At 42.5% G+C, this 16721-nt stretch overlaps 3 protein-coding genes across 3 annotated transcripts in view; 2 read left to right on the plus strand and 1 right to left on the minus strand.

Moving 5' to 3' along the window:
* The window catches only part of LOC105192436 (thrombospondin type-1 domain-containing protein 4), a 93300-nt gene extending 89708 nt beyond the window's left edge, over nt 1-3592 (plus strand). The window contains exon 19 of the mRNA XM_011156580.3: nt 77-3592. Coding sequence (XP_011154882.1) covers nt 77-192 — 116 coding nt within the window. The 3' untranslated portion in view covers nt 193-3592. The remainder of the gene's footprint in view (nt 1-76) is intronic.
* Nucleotides 3593-7553: 3961 nt separating this feature from the next.
* LOC105192435 (armadillo repeat-containing protein 6 homolog) lies at nt 7554-14146 on the minus strand. Its single transcript, XM_011156578.2, has 5 exons — nt 13867-14146; nt 12630-12961; nt 10497-10792; nt 10090-10355; nt 7554-9336 (listed from the first exon to the last, which is right to left on the minus strand). Exons 1-5 carry the CDS (start codon nt 13981-13983, stop codon nt 8962-8964), a joined length of 1386 nt encoding a protein of 461 aa, XP_011154880.2. The 5' UTR covers nt 13984-14146; the 3' UTR covers nt 7554-8961.
* Nucleotides 14147-15333: 1187 nt separating this feature from the next.
* Pi3K21B (phosphatidylinositol 3-kinase regulatory subunit alpha) overlaps nt 15334-16721 on the plus strand; it is an 89814-nt gene continuing 88426 nt past the window's right edge. The window contains exon 1 of the mRNA XM_011156575.3: nt 15334-15511. The gene's annotated coding sequence lies outside the window, so the exon portion shown is untranslated. The remainder of the gene's footprint in view (nt 15512-16721) is intronic.

Raw genomic sequence — 16721 nt, forward strand, 5'->3', positions numbered from 1 at the left:
TCGACTGCGATCGACTAGAACAAATTATCTAATCCGTCTGTAGTTTATAGATATAACCTGAACCATTGCGTTTTAGAAGCGCACGAGCCAGCCAAGTGCGTGGACAAGTCCCCGAATTGCGCGGTGGTGGTGAAGAACGGCCTGTGCCGGGTGAAGTACTACAACAACATGTGTTGCCAATGCCGTCAATAGCAATGCGCCAGCGATCCTCACTCGTTACTTCCGCGACTCGGCGGCCGCGAAAGTGCGGAGCTAGCGAGCGAACTAATATATTGTTAAGCGAAAAATACACAAATGTCGATCGGAACACCGGCAGACAATGCCGTGCGTAAGACTGCTACAAAGAGACCACAAGCACGTATGTATAATATTATTTATATCGCGCGAGAGAGACGGGGGAGAAACGGGTGAGCAGCCATGTCCTGTGCGTAGTCATGCTTTATCCCGCCGACCGGAGTAGCATCCTTCTCGCGCACGCGCGCAGCCGAGAGTGGACAGCCTGTGAATTTCGCGAGAGAGATCTGCGTCGACGAGTTTTGCGCAAATTTTCGACACGAAACGTAGGTTTTTTTCGTTTGCATAAGTATGTTCATTGTCGACCGGTCGCGCGTCGTCAGGCTCTTACGTGTGTACGAAGATGAAGATTCGGTTAAGTGGACGAATTTTCGGCCGGAACGACACCGAGGTGATCTCTTGTCGGGTTGAAGTTGTCGGGATCTGGCCTGAATGATCAGCACCTGCGGTCTCGAGCCGAGCCGAAGTTCTGCCATTCTCGATCTCGGGATTTCTCACTCGCTCATATTTCATTAGAAAATCGGTTCATTCAACCAAGCCTAATTTTTCTCTCTCTCCGTCCACACGTGCGCGCTCGTGTGCGCTGTGGAGTGTGGCTGCGCGCGCTGGTCGTTTTTGCATCGCGTCGCGTGCGCGTACGAGTCGATATCTGTGTTATCGCGCGGACAGGTACAGGGCCGTAACTCGACCGAATCGGAGCGGGACGCGGGACGGGCCTACGCAATAAACACACCCATACACGCGCACCATACCGCCCCTGAGCCTTTTATACAAGTAGCATCGCGATCTTAACTTTTGTATGCTTTACGTGAAAAGCGACGCGACTTTTTTTACGTTCGCGATAAAAGGGAATACGTGACAAAGTCTCGCGGCGGATATCCGAAAGATTGATAATCCGGCGTTGGCCATTTATCACACTGGCGTTATTTGCCCTCGCCCGATGCGAGGATAACTATTAATCTCGACACTTCGACGAACGAGACACTTCGAGATACGCGACCGGGAGTTTGTCACGTCGAGAAGAAAGTAGGTCGAACCTTGAAATAATGCTAATTAAAATAAGCGCGCGCGCGCCTGCCTTCAATGCCATCCCACGCGTATTATTTTATCTTAGCGATAACATTAGAATAAAAGAAAAGTAACAGTATATGCTATCTATGTGTGTCTGTTCCCTCTTGGTCGAATTCGCCGGGAAGTGCGGCGGAAAGTGTGCGTGCGTGCGTGCATGCGACGCTCTCGTTTCGTGAAATTACATTCTCACAAGGCTGCGAGATCGCACAATTGCGAACGGCAAGTCCGCAAAATTAACAAAAAAAAAATTCTGTCATACCCACATTAAAGAAAAAAAAAGCGTACATCTTTCTAACGATGCAGAGACCGATGACCCGGGGTGCGTGCGAGGCGCAGTTACGCCCCTGAGTAACGAACCTTTCTTCGCATGCACGGTCGCGCAAAACCTGTACGCCCATGGAAACTTCGGAGGCTGCACCCGCCTCTGCCCGAGCGCGTCAAATGAAACGAGTTCTCGGCGAGCCCAGAATTGACGTGAAACGATGTAAAACGCGTCATTCGAGTGCGAGCGATTTGCGTTACGCAAATCGGCCGCCGAGTAATGCGCCGTGAAATACGCGGCCGTTTCCGCGGGAAAAATCTTCTTCCGCGGAAACGCCAGCAGAAAACGATTGTCTCGAGATGCGAATCCGCTCGGTCGACTCGCTTAACCGCGTTCGGCCGGCGCTGACGAGCGCAAGTGTGTCATTTCTGTAAGTCTGAATGTTCGAAGGCTGCGTGCAAACGTCGGAGCAAATTCGGTCGGAAAATTCGCCGAGTCCCTTCGCGGCGGAGCGACAGGTGGAATTTCCTCGAACGGAGCGTTCGTACTTTCCGTAGCTTCCCTCGAGCGACGTCGCTCGAACGATGATGAAAACATTAATGGCTTGACTATTTAATATGATTTAATATGATGGCTGATGGAATAACGAGTAGGATAAAGTAGGACGAAGAGATCCAATCTGATTCCGTTTCCGCGAATCGAGAAGCGAGATTTGTGGAAGAATGAAGCAATCCGAGGAAAGTTTTCTCGATGGAAGATTGTAACTTGGAATACACGGAGAAGGAAACATTGCGCATAAACCTTCATCGGAACATACAAGTGCATTGAAATTTGCTTGAGATTTCTCAGAGGAACAATCCGATATCGATCCGAATCTTCCTGTTTCCGCGACCGGACGAAAAATTCAGTCACCTGAGCGAAGTTGTTTCATGGGCGATTCATTACGGAAGATCACACGAAATATTTTTGATGTCTCAAAAGTGTCACGAGAGAGTTAATCAGTTCACTAGTAATGACTCATGTATGAGCGAAAAAAGAAATGCCATAGCCGGTAATAACTCGTATATGAGCATCATGAGTAGCTCTGTCAATTTTCAACAGATGTGCATCAAATTTGATACACCCTTGTTTTGCGAATCGGTATTCGGAATCATATTTGAGAAAGTCATAATGGCGGATTCAATATGGCGGCGCTTGAACACTCAAATTTGTCAGTTGTTGAAAAATATTTGTTAAGATTGATATCCCCGTTTGATTTTATATGAAATTTTTAGAGTATTTTGGATGACGAACCTGAAATCGAAATTTGAAAATTAAAAATAGCAAATCCAATATGACGGCTCCAATTGGCTAATTTTATTATTCCGTTATGGAGAAAATCATATTCGATATCTTCATACTTCTTGGATTGTTAATGATGAGTCCAGTCGAAATTGCAAAGTCTAAAATAGCGAATCCAACATGGCGGCTTCTAATGACTAACAGTATTCCATTATGGATGCTCCTATTTTCATTCTTAAAAGATGATACATCTTGAAGGAAACCTCGTATTTCTTTGCCGAATAGCTCTGATGGATCGGAGCAAAAAAACATACCGAGTTTGATATGTATCTATAATGAAATATCAAAGCCGCTTGAAGCCACCATATTGGATCTGCCAATTTGTTTTGGGAATTTTTATTATGGATTCGTCATTAGCGACCCAAAGAAACCGCTATAGCTTCTAACGTAAAATACGAAATTATTCATACACTCTCACAAGTTTTGGCTCACAAAACTTAATTTTAGGCCCACCACTGTGAACTGGTTAAAACACAGAGAGCGAGAATTTCGTTTCTCGTCGAAACGCACAGCGTATTCTTTAAGCACGATAAAACCTATCTCGTTATGGTGAGATATACGCTTTTGTATGCGTAGGATCTATAAAGTCGACGTTTAGATGATAAATATACACATACGCATGTATATTATTGTACATTTCGACATTGATGAAAGTTAAAACGGTCTCTTCGCGACCTACATACATGTACATACGCCATATTGCGTATTACCTCCGCGTTCGGTTCTTGTTTAATCGTGCCATTAAAAACGCGCCAGGCGATTCAAGTTCAATTAACCGAGCGTATTGCTCGGGTCTTGCGGCCTCGCCGATTTCTCTTCAGGCGTTACAGAAACTTCTCATCTTACTTCCCACCGAGTCGCATTCTTTCGACATACTCCGCCTCTTGTTTCGCTCATTTTTGCGGTCATTGCAAATTCTTCGCGCAGAGCTTCCCTTCATATAACATTTTTTCGATTCAGAATCGCTCATCGATTTGTTTCTTTCTGGTTTCGTTCTCTCTCTCTCTCTCTCTCTCTCTCTCTCTCTCTCTCTCTCTCTCTCTCTCTCTCTCTCTCTCTCTCTCCCCCTCTCTCTCTCTCTCTCTCTCTCTCTCTCTCTCTCGCAGGTAAGTGCAGTTTATATGATTTCCGCTCATTATATATTTTCGCTTGTTATATCTTCCTTTTTTCTTTACAGAGATGCGCGTAAGTGTTAAGTGAAAACGAAGTTTAGAGACATGTTATCATCAGGCAGCTTTGTTTCTGATTAGTTGCGCACTCCCAGCCACGGTGGATGAATGATCTTTCGGTCGCAGAAAACGACATGAATTTCAAGATATTATCTCGATGTGCGAAAGAGTTTACTTTTCAGACGGCGCATATACTGCGTGTGGTTATCTTAGAGTTAAGAGTTTACGAAAATGCGCGTAATCATCACTATCGTGATCCTTTATCGAGACAAAACGTCCACTAGTGTTTGTAACTCTATGCTCTGCGTCGTTGCGAACGTGCGCCAGTCACGTAGCTCCGACTATCGCGAGTGTGATCTCGTCAAGGACTGTGATAAAATCGTAGTCTGCAGGAATAAAGTACAACGAACGATAACGAACTGTTAATAATTAGTATAACGACGGGTCAGCTGCTCAGAAGAATCAGAGAGTCTTCGCTTTGTACAATTGCTTTCGCGTCGTTTCTTGAGCGTAAATGTTATATAAAAAAAAAAATATATATATATATAGGGTGTCCCGTTTTAATATCCCACCCCAAATAACTCTTCAGTATTGAAGTTTCGAAGAAAATAATCTGAATAAAAGTTGTAGGGATTTAAATGAGCTACCTTATGATGACCTTGACTTTGACCTTGACCTCTATTTTCAAAGTCATTTGAAGGTCAACTTGCGTTTTTTAAATGGAAACCCTTATTTTTTATTACACTGTTTTTTTTCTACTAGTTAATTTGAACAACCTTTGTCTAAAACATTTTTTTATTTGTCTAATATTTTTTAAGAGATTTAAGGAAAACTTGATAACTTTTTCAATATTTAACTTACGATATCTCGCTAACTATTTGTCGGAAGAAAAAAATGGTACTAGACTTTCTTGCTTTATTTAATCTCAAGAATATATTGTTACAATAGCGCCCTGATTTTTGTTAATTTGATGATTTTGCAATTTCCAAAAATCAGTAAGTTAACAAAAGTCAAGGCGCTATTGTAACAATATATTCTTGAGACTAAATAAAGCAAGAAAGTCTAGCACCACTTTTTCTTCCGACAAATAGCGAGATATCGTAAGTTAAATATTGAAAAAGTTATCAAGTTTTCCTTAAATATCTAAAAAGATATTAGACAAATAAAAAAATGTTTTAGACAAAAGTTGTTCAAATTAACTAGTAGAAAGAAAGAAAGTGTAATAAAAAATAAAGGTTTCCATTTAAAAAATGCAAGTTGACCTTCAAATGATTTTGAAAATAGAGGTCAAGGTCAAAGTCAAGGTCATCATAAGGTAGCTCATTTAAATCCCTACAACTTTTATTCAGACTCATTTTCCTTGAAACTTCAATACTGAAAAGTTATTTGGGATGGGACATTAAAATGGGACACCCTGTATATATGATACAAAACCCCCGCGGTCGAAACTCGTTGTACGACAATCACACAATTGCCGTATAAATTATGACGAAGTTGCACATATTAAAAAAGAAAAAAAGATAAAAAGCAGCGATCGCGATCTCCCGAAATGAATTTGTTCGTCGGTAATATACAGGATGATTCAGAACAATTTGCTGTCCTTGAAATGACACGTTCTTGAACAAATTCTAAGACGATCTTTCCTCTTGCAAAATGTTATCTGAAGTTTAGTTTTTGAATTATAAAAATAAATAGTTTGCTTATCTTATAAGGTCGGGTACGCAGCGAGTAGGCAGGGACGGCACAACTCACCGTCAGGCGCCCTGCGTCTGACGGTGAGTTGTGCCGTCCCTGCCTAAGGGCGCTCTCATCAGGGCGCCTGATGCGAAGAATTGCTCGATGCACTGCAAACATAATTTTTATAACCTCCGTTAATGATCATATCAAGTGCGAGGAGGAAATCGACAACTCGCGTTTTTCTTCTTCATAAACGCGTATGATTGCATAGCAAAATGCAACAGTCGACGGCAATGTTATCCAGTATGGATAAAATATTTGATTAAACAAGCTGGAAGGTAAACTTTGAAAATACAAGCGAGAAAAATGAAAAATAAAAATGAGAAAGAGTGTTAATCATTGTTTAAAAAGCGTAAGATATTCTTACTTTTAGAAAACTGGTGAATTTGTATTTCTCTGTAAAGATTATTTATCTGAAATTTATTTATTTAAAATGACAACTTTTACCACACTTTGTTAGCACGCATTCGTTCCCTTAATATTGAAGAATTTTATTTTTAATTTTACATCGGCTCGATCGTACGTTGTAGACTTTCCTTCCTCCTTCTGGCGGGCAAAATTAAAGAAACAATGGTTAACACTCCGTCGGTCGTAATCTAACAGAAGTTATAAAAATGTTCATCAGAAGTTCATCAGAAGTTATAAAAATAAATAAGTTCATCGTATTAGGCGCTCAACGTAAACGCCTGGAGTTTGACGGTGAATTGTGCCGTCCCTGCTTATCTCCTACTCTCCCCTATAATAAGCAAACTACTTATGTTTAGAACTCAAAAATTAAATTTCGGATAACATTTTGCAAAAAGGAAAATCATCTTAGAATTTGTTCAAAAATATCAAGTCACTTCAAGAATAGCAAGTTGTTCTGAGTTACCCTGTATATGTTTCAAACCAAAACGATTAAATATGTAATTATATGAAATCATATATACAAGGTGGTTTTGGAAAATATAGGTTGGCAGTACGTAGTTACATTCTTCTCGTCGAGACAAGTAAAAAAATTTATATAAATACAATCCCTGAAACTTAGCTTAAAATTCAAGATGAAGAAATTTAATCAAGATAAAATTGCATTTCGATGTTAACGTAATACATGTAAGATAATGTTTATTTAAATGAATCTCGAAAATTAAAAAGGACGCTTGAAATGTCCACGTGAAGTAATACGATTCTGGATTAATCGCGTTATGAACTATCTTGTGCGTTCAAACACTCCTGGAGTGTTGCGCACTTCTTGATATCAATTACCTTTTGCAAGAGTTGTCAATCAGAAGCGAGTGAACGGCCGCTTCCAAGTGCCCACGATTAAAAGTCGAGTGGATTCAATAATTAATTTAAGTCAATATTATTGTATGTATATTCTACGTGAACTAATCGAAACTAATTCTCTTAATCCTGACTCGACATTAATCTTTAACTAAGCATCTTAGGCGCTATGTACATGGGAACTTTCTCCTTCGTCTTGATGAGGAGAGTATAGCTGTATACAATCAGTTCGCTCTTTTTAAAACATCCTGTAAAATCACTGTAAAATTATCTTCCCTCGGGTTTCAACTCACGACGCATTCGCGAAGCGAGGCTAAACGAAAAGCGAGAGAATCAGACTGACGAGTACGCGAATAAGTACGAATAGTGCGCGTAATTATCTGTACGAATGTGTAAACTACCTGTTTGTCGTTCGCGCGCTCTTAAACGTAGTTAGATGTTAATAAAGCGATATTCTCAACAAGCACCTGTTCTTGCTCAAACAAACTTCCAGGCGGCGACTTAACCGGCAATGAAATACCAACGATTCGTCCTGTCGACTCTTTGAGCAGCGCCGCGGGAAGCGGTCGTAGCTATGTTTCACTTCAGAATCGCGCTATCCCGACTAAGTCAGTCGAGTCGATCGGCGCGGAGAAACGCGCGAAACACAAAGCAAGTCGCTCTTTGATTATATAACGCTCGATGCGCTGCGAATTTCGGCGTATCTGTGTCATACAAAATTAGACACTCTTTGGCAGGCGACGAGCGGGCAGGAAGGCAGGGAGGGGGAGACGAAAGGTCTCCCGGTGTGCGAGTGGTGATGTGTGTACGTGTTTGTAGTTGAAAGTTAGCTTTTATTCGTCGTACCACCAATTTGTCAGCGATAATGTACAAAAGAAATTTCTTACACTGTGTGTATATAAAAACATTTTACAAAGAGACGACCGATGTACAAATATTGCGACACTTTGGTCGAGCGTCAGCTCGTGTCTTTTTTCTCAGCAATGTTTATCACATTAATCCGATAATCTCGATCACCGAGTTTCATTAACCATTGCCCAGCTTTGTTTACATCACGGCGCGTGGTCGTCATGTAAATATAAGTGGGTTCGGTTCATCTTGTTCGATGGTTTAGTCCAATACATTTGTTGAGTAAACATACGTAATACGCGTTGAAAGCTACTGGCAGTGTTTCACGTTGGCTACAGAAGTATCGCGACACTTCAAGTTTGAAGCGTTGTATGAGATCCTCGTGTATCCTGTACAATGTGCGACGTCCGTCACGAAAGACGAGAGAAGTTGTTAGGCATTGCGGGGAACCTTGATCTTGGAGAAACACCTTAAGCTGCCAAGTTCAATGGCTCCGTGTCGTTCGTCGCCATCGAACGTGCTCTTCTCGTAAAGCTAAGGCTCACGTCAAAGCCTCGTTACACAAAGAAAGACGAGAGAAGTTGTTAGACATATCGCGGGGATCTTGATCTTAGAAAAACACCTTGAGCTGCCAAGTTCAATGGTTCCGTGTCGTTTGTCGCCATCGAACGTGCTCCTCTCGTAAAGCTAAGGCTTTTATTATTATATGTTTAGGTCCTGTTAAATAGAATTGCGAGGCTTTGCGGTTTTTGACAAAGTCCGGCTCGTAGCTCATGCTTTCTCTCTTTCCCTCCCTCTCTCTCTCTCTCTCGCTTCACCACGGCGAGCTCGAAAATATCCCCGATACTTGAAGATAAAACGTATCTCAAGTATACTCATAAAGATGCTCATTAAGTAACACGTCGTATCGCGACGATGCAAGCGCGGCACGCAAATAGCTGCGATATATCATGCATCGTCGCTCGCTGTCGACGATCATTGCCGCTCGTTACTCAGATTCACTCCTTTCCCCGTCCATCTCTCCTTCAGCTCCACCTTGAGGCCGAGATCCCTCAGCGCGGCCTTCGCGTCATTCTCCAACTTGGGGCCATGCAGACGCATCGCGTTCTGCAACACGTCCTCGATGCCGTACACCACGAATTCCATGGACTCAGACTTGTTTCGCACCGACATGTTCCTGATCGCCCAGCAGGCCTGTCGCAGGACGTTCGCGTTCTTAGAGTAGGCCTTCATGGCATCCACGATCACCTGGGGCGCACCGCAGTCGTAGAATACGCCGGCGTTGGAAGTGCTCCGCAAGGACAACGCGGACACGCAACTCAGTCCTGCGTTCACGACGAACTCCGACGTCTGTTGGACATTATAAATCCCAATTCATTCGGGCATGTCAAATATTTATCTTTCTGCAGTAAACAGGTCTGTTTTGTTTACAAATCTTTTCAATTGAATTATCCAATTATCTTCTCCTCTTCTCTCACTCAATAGCATCTTTTCCCTGTGAGAACACTAATATAATTAAATATAATCTTATATATATACTAATTATATATATTATATTTTATAATATACAGGTTGCTAAATTTCAAACGTAACAGGTAAAAAATCTCGAAAACTATGAAAGATATTAAAAAAAGCTAAAACACATGTTCCATGATTTCGAAGGGGAAAGAGAATGGCATTATCAGTTTTTTATTTGGAGAGTTTTTCATTTGGAGATTTTATTTTCAAGGTCAATTGAAGGTTAACTTAATTTTTAAAAATAGAAAGCCCAATATTTTATTATATTTTCTTTTTCTACCAATTAATTTTAACAACTTTTGTCTGAAACATTTTTTTCTAAAACGTTCAGTTTTCAAGATATTTCGCTGTGCCGATACTTTTTATACACTCTGTGTATATATTTATAATTTTATTTAATTATATAATTATTAATAAAATAATCATTTCTCTCTGGCAGGTTGCATTTTCGCCTCTTGAGTGTACGATATAAAGTTGAAGAGCGAATTAGTTAAACAAAAAGAAAAGAGAGAAAAACAAGAAACCTAAGGAAGCTTCTCACGAAAGGATTTCATTGCGAAAAGGATTACCCGTTCCTGAGCTTACCTTCATTCGGCTAACAGCAGATATGATCAGAGGCGCGCATCCGGACGTCACGATGTGAGATTTCACGTTGTCGTTGCCAGCGAGTGCTTTCAGCAACTTCAAAGCTTGCCAATTCAATTTCTCGGATTCCGGGTAGTCGATCATTATGTCCTGAACGAATTTCAACCCGCCAGCGTCCTCGACTTCTTGGCAGAACTCGTTTCGGACGATCAGTGCGGCCAGCGTGATCATCAGATCGCCCACCACAGTCTTGTCCTTCTTAAATCCTGCGCACGCGAGACAAACAAGTTTTGCAACAATGTGATCCTCCTCCTGCTACGTCTCGATAAAAGAAGAAAAAAGACACGTGTTTCTACTTCCGCCACTTAATCGCGCGTTGTTCACTCGGATATTTAAGTATGATTTACGTGACAGCAATCCTGTGAGGACATCGAGGGCGCCCTTCGCGATGACCGTCGCGTGCTCGTGAGCCTTCCCATACTCGTGCCTGATGTCGTCGTCCAGGACCAAGGCTCTGATGACCGAACACGCGTCCTTGATCTCGGCCACGCTCGCATCTTGGCGCACTAATATCTTCTTCAGCTTCTCGAAGATGTTGGCGTTGAAGATCTTTTGCCTGTTCAGTTCGTGCTTTATGCAGCACTCTCGTATCCAACGTAACAGACACTGCACCGTCGCGGTGTCGTGATTCTTCTCCAAGATCCTGACAAGTAAAATCTCGTGAGGCACAGCCCGAGGCCGAAGACGGACGTTTGCAAAGTCAGGCAGCCGTTGAACCGGCTCCAGGTTGTTTCGTCTTTTTTTCTCCGACCGCGATCTTTTCACACATCAATACGTCTGATTTCTCGTAGGATAGATTTCTTATCGACGACAAATTCGTAAAGTAGAGCGAGAGGTGAAATTGTTGGGATAAATCAGTCTCCGGATTTGATTCGGACAAGAATGTCGTTCTTCAGGAATAACATTACGCGAATCGATTTTACGATCGCCGAAAGCGGCATCAGTTTTCTGCTGGACGTGCATCGTCCTGAAAAATCGTAAAATTCGAAGACGAGCGATTTCCCAGAAAAAGTTGTACGGAGACAAATGTCGAGGTAAGTCACGATGATCTCCAGATGTTTTTTCGTCTACCCTTCGCGGTGTCAGGTATGGTTTCAGAAAACCAATAGCTTTTATGGAATTTTAGACTCTTAACCCTCTTGCGGTTCTATTTACTGACAGAAATTAGCATCAAAATGGTTAAATTTTTTCTGCAGAGGAAAATATTTGCTTTCATGTTTTACAATAGTTTTCGAACGTGCTGATTTCAAATTTGAAGTTGCTGTTGCAAAATTCAAAATGGCGGATCAAAAGTGGCGAACCTGAAAGTAGTAAATCTTACCCCGAGTCAGACTCGGGTCTAACCATAAGCCGGTTAATATATTAGGAGTGTGATTTAGTTTTGAAGATTTTGCAAAGGATGACACTAATGTCAGTTTTGCAGAAGACATTCCAATCACAGTTATTGTTTCTCTTAATGCTTTAATATTAATCCGAGATATGTAGTCCTTTACTAACAATACACGCAGTAAAAGTCGTGTGAATACGATCTTAAAAATGGAGCTTCCTAAAGAGTATTTTCGACATACATTGCTTTTGGTTTTTAATCAGACGAAAACGGCGGCTGAACGTCATAGAATCCTGATAGAAATTTATGATGTTGCTCCGTCAATTGAGACGTATGAATATTGGTTTATTTAGACGATTCAAAAGTGGTGATTTCAATGTTGACGACAAAGATCGTTTTTTTCGTCGCGAAATCTATCTCTTGCCAGAGAGATGGGAAAAAGTTGTAGAAAACGAAGGAAAATATTTTGATTGATGCATTCGTTCATTATCTTGTTTAAGTAAATCGGTTTTTGAGAAAAAAAACCCTCAAAACTAAATCGTAATAGGTAATTTGACAAAATATTTAATAGATTTAAAAAAAGACATCGGGTCATTATGAGCCAGCCGGGTTAAGATTGTAATTAAAAGTGCACAGAGAGAACGATTTAGTTGAATCTAACAAATGCTTATTTGGAATAATCGAAATAAATTTTTTTATTGATCGAACAAAATTTTGTTTGACGCAAACAAAAACATTTCGTTGGAACTAAGCTGCAACAAAATATTTTTGTTGCGTCAAACAAAACTTCGTTCGATCAACCAAAAAATTTATTTGAACCATTCCAAATAAGCATTTGTTCAATTCAACTAAATCGTTCTCTCTGTGTGCATATCGAACAATCGTCTCGGTAGATCGAACTTCGACCTCACGACTCTTGAGGCCGCTTCTTCTGCCACTTTCCGTATTTCGATGCATTACTTTTTCCAGGACAATCCACGTCCAGCGATCCATCTAATAACCGGAGAACTACCGAGCGACGAGAAGCGCTTTCCCGCTTTCTCCTTCTTTTTGCATTTTTCGAGAAGAACTCGTCGCAAGATCTACGCTCGAAATTCGCCTCAGATGCGCGTTTCTGTTTCTTCCTGAAGTTTTACAGCAGGAATGCTCTTACTCGATCTGCAGGGCAACGCCGACGTCGTCCAGTAAGTCCGGATTGCCGGTCATCAACGACGTGATGGTCTTCAGCGTGGACTTGACTATCGCGTGGTTCTTGCGGCAGTCTTTCAAAAGATCGATCAGGATGTTGTAGCACCTCTGCTTGCCCGCGAACACCCGGTGCCCGATGTCCTTGTCCAACTCACCGCACAACTCCTGCAGCGTCTCGGGCACGAGCTCGTAGCTCTTGTCTCTCACGGCGAACGTCAATCGCTCCAAGCACGTTATTATCGGTTCGTACTTGTCGGAGAGGGCCAAGTCTCTCACGATGTTGCTCAGGTCTATCCCCTGCGCCAAACAAAGGCCGTCCGTTAATTATAGCGTAATGACGGTTGCGTAACGCCGAGCGAAACGTATCGCGTTTCGTCGTGCAATTTCAGCACCTTTTTTCCTTTTACAGCGAGCCTAACGACAATCCCGATGATGAATCCCGGAAGAATCGATGAAGATCGATCTATCGAGTGACTGCTCAAGCGAAGCCGCGCAAAGTGCTCCGAAAGTGAAAACGCCTTCGGGGAAGAAATGCGCGGCAAGTTTTGCTCTCGCGCGACATAAATGCGTCTGTAAAAAGTATGATTGCAGAAAGGTCCCGGGCTCTTTGTTTTTCTTTTTTATTCCCACGCAACCTCGAGCCTCGTTATCGTCCTTCAATCTCACTTTTCTCTCTCTCTCTCTCTCTTGTTGCGGCGATAAAGAAAATCCTCGGCGGCGCGCTGGCTCGCCGATGAGTCACGGCATTCGCGAGTGCAAGAAAGGAGAAGTGCGGAAGGAACTTTCTCATTGATCAAGGTCAAATGCATCCCAGGACGCGGTTTTAAGCTGAGGAACTTCCACAATGGCGATGGAGCCAAGCTACCCTGGCGGCAGCCGGATGTAAACTTAAAAATCGACTTTTCGGGTTAATGATAGGGCTTTCGCAGGCAAAGGATCCTTGAGGCTTTCGACGACCATCAAGGTCTCGAGCAAAGCTGTCGAACACGAGCTATTTCGACGCGGAAGGAAACTCTGTCAGACGCACGCATGGGCGAGATTTTTCAAAATCCCGCACGTGCTGAGAACCTTGCAAGGATCCGGCTGCAGGAGCAGCGACCAACGGCTCGCTAAAGCGGCCCGTCAAGCCGCAAAGAGGCAAAGTGACATTTTTCATTGATCAACAAGCGAAGCGAGTGAGCAGAGAAAAAATGCGACGATACCTGAGTCTCGAAGTGCCTGACGGCGTCGTCGATAGCCTCTTCGGCGGTCATGAGGAAGTCCTGCATGAACTCCCGGACGACCTCGTCGTAGGCCTCCTGGCTGATCGTCTTGCTCATGATAACAGCGTGACTACCTTCTCTCCTCTCCGGTGTCCCGATTCACTATATAAGGAGACGAACACTGCGAGCCGCGAGCAAGCGAGGAGAACGTACGCTGACTCGTCCATGTGACGAGCAGCAAAAAGAGCAGACCTGTCAACGCGGTCGCGTTCGAAAACGCATCACGGAATTTCTGTAGGTCGCCATAGACCATAGACATAAGAATATAGAGAAAGCCTCGGCCGCTCGCGTCGCTGAGCGAAAACGAGAGCGAGAAAGAGGGAAAGATATTCTCGCTCACGTCGCTGAGCGAACACGAGAGCGAGAAGGAGGGAATGATATCTCTCCGTCGCTCGGCGCGCCGACGATTGCCGAGCACGTGGTCCACATGGATAGACTGAGCCGGCTATGTGTGCGTGCGTGGTGGGGAAAATCAGAAAAGTGTCGTGGACATTGGCATCGTAGTTGATGTGCACGGTTGTGCAGAGGGCGCTTCACACTGGGCTCGGCTAAAAGTGGCCCGTGACATCTCTCCTTTTTCTCTCTGCCTGTACCTCGTACACTTTGTGCAGATAAATAGTTCCACTACGGAAAGAAATGAATCACCGCGATTGGTCGACTCAGCTTCTCGAGTATCCCGCTTGTGGCGCTGTTGCATTCGTATTTAGTTATGGCGCCGGTTACGGGTTGTGTAGTGTGCGAGAAACCGTCGTCCGTGACTTCTCTTGATTTTAACTCGTTGTAGTTGAGTCTCGTGCCTTAAATTGTTATCGGGAGTGCCGAGAGTAAGTTTCGCGCGTGTGTTATGACGGAATAACGTTTATTCCGCCGCGCGAAGTGAAGTGGGATGAATCGTCGGAATGCCGAGGAAAGTTCAACGCGCCAGCTGCATAAGGACAGCTCGGTTTTCGCGTCGCGGAACTTCGTTTTCGACTCGTCAGCCGAGTCTCGGCCGCGAATTATCGTTAAACATTGAGGTATGGCACAGCTTTCGTTAAATATTCGCTGAAAATGTACATTGTTCGTCGGGAGAGTTGAGTAAAGTCTCGGGAATTTTTTCTGTCATGGCCGACTTCTTGGAATATTTCAAACGGAACGGACAGTTTCGAACAGATTATTTTGATTGGTTAGTACGCCAGTGATACGTATCCACCGATATATGCACACATTGAAAATCGCGACCGTTGCATTGCAACGCTTAGTACGTGAATTCCAAAAGCCGACCGTGCGTATTTTCCGCGATGTTGAATTACCAAAGGCGAATATCGGCGTGTACTGTTTCGTCGAGAGTACCGAAAGCAAATTTCGTGCATTTGTCATGGCGAAGTATCATCAAGTAGTCGAAAATAAGTAATTAACGAAACCGGATCGTCGGGAGTGTTGTGTGAAATTACACACGTTTGTTGCTTAAGATTTGTGTTGTTATCAAGTGTTGTAAAAATATGGCCTGTTATTGTGCAAAGTTAAATTTAGTGTTTGTGTTGTGAAAAATATTAAATACCCGAGGATATATTTTGCAAGGAGGGACATCTGGAATCATCGAGGGGTAAGTTTATTTTATGTACATCACGCTGTAACAATTCAGAGTTACTTGTCTCGCGATATTGCGTTTTTTATCTTGCGATGAAAAAATTGATGAGGCTGATCATGGTTGTGAAACGAAACATAAAAATCTCATCTAAATATTTTGAAATAATACATTTAATGTTTATTGATATTTTCATACGTAATAGTTCATCACATTTTACATCTTAACCGCATTTTATTAATCCATTCTGAATGAACGAACGAAATATTACGTTCAACCCGAAAGCATCAATTTTTTCAACGAGTCTGCTCGCGGGTCTCTACGATTCTTAGAACTCATTGCCCGTGTAAATGCCTCGTCGTTTCTTGGAACTCACGCCGCCGCGCGTTTACCCAGACGACGTGTCGTAGCGAACCATATTTACTTCTCCAAATTTTTATTTACTTTCTACGCTATCCGAAAAGTTATATTAATCTGGATTTTAGGAAAATTAGTCATATTACCTTAAAATTAAATAGCATCATTTTTTTTTATTAGCGTAAATATTTCTATGACGTGTATATTGATCTATCATTTCTTTCTACATTAATATTTCAACATTTCGGACTTCATAATTCTGTAACGTTGGACTGATTTGGTATCTACGAATCATCGTTATTTCCGATTTTCGTTATTTTTTTCGTTATTTCCGTTCCTCATTAACGGACCTTGGTTTAATACACAGATGAGACGAAGATCTGCGGCCACGTTCACAATACTTTCTGTGTTTAAACTGCACCACGGGCAGAACAGAAAATCATGACATCAAAATGACGACAAAATAACCGAATTATGATGAAAAAATGACTTTTCCTCATCATTTTAATGTTATCATGATTTTCGGTTCTGCCTGGGACATTCCCGTTCTGCTCGAATTTTTATCTCGCAGCGAAGCGAGTCAAAAGTATTGACTTTTTTTGCGAAAGTAGAAGTCGACCGACCAGCGTTCCGTCGTGTGACGCTAGAGAATAGGATTTTATAATGTGAAGTTATACAGTGCTCTTGAAGATAATTCTGATTTAAAAATTATTCTATTATTATTCTAATTAAAAATGTTCTTTCGCCTGCTAATAGGTCATGCCGGTTGAAAAACTCCTTTTGGTCACGAATTCGGTATAAAAGAGCGCGGCTGATCCTTCGTCGAGTCGTATTACTTCGTTACGGACAGTGGCGGCTCATAGTGGAGAAT

This window comes from Harpegnathos saltator, unplaced genomic scaffold (genome assembly GCF_003227715.2).
Source record: "Harpegnathos saltator strain DR-91 unplaced genomic scaffold, Hsal_v8.6 scaffold381, whole genome shotgun sequence".
NCBI classification, from domain to species: Eukaryota; Metazoa; Arthropoda; class Insecta; order Hymenoptera; family Formicidae; genus Harpegnathos; species Harpegnathos saltator.

Coding starts and splice junctions, on each gene's coding strand:
- LOC105192435 (XM_011156578.2), bottom strand. CDS start 13,983: ATGAGCAAGACGATCAGCCAGGAGGCCTACGACGAGGTCGTCCGGGAG. Junction 10,356..10,496: donor CCTCACAGGATTGCTGTCAC/GTAAATCATACT, acceptor TCGCGTGCGCAG/GATTTAAGAAGGACAAGACT. Junction 9,337..10,089: donor CTGCTGTTAGCCGAATGAAG/GTAAGCTCAGGA, acceptor AATGTCCAACAG/ACGTCGGAGTTCGTCGTGAA.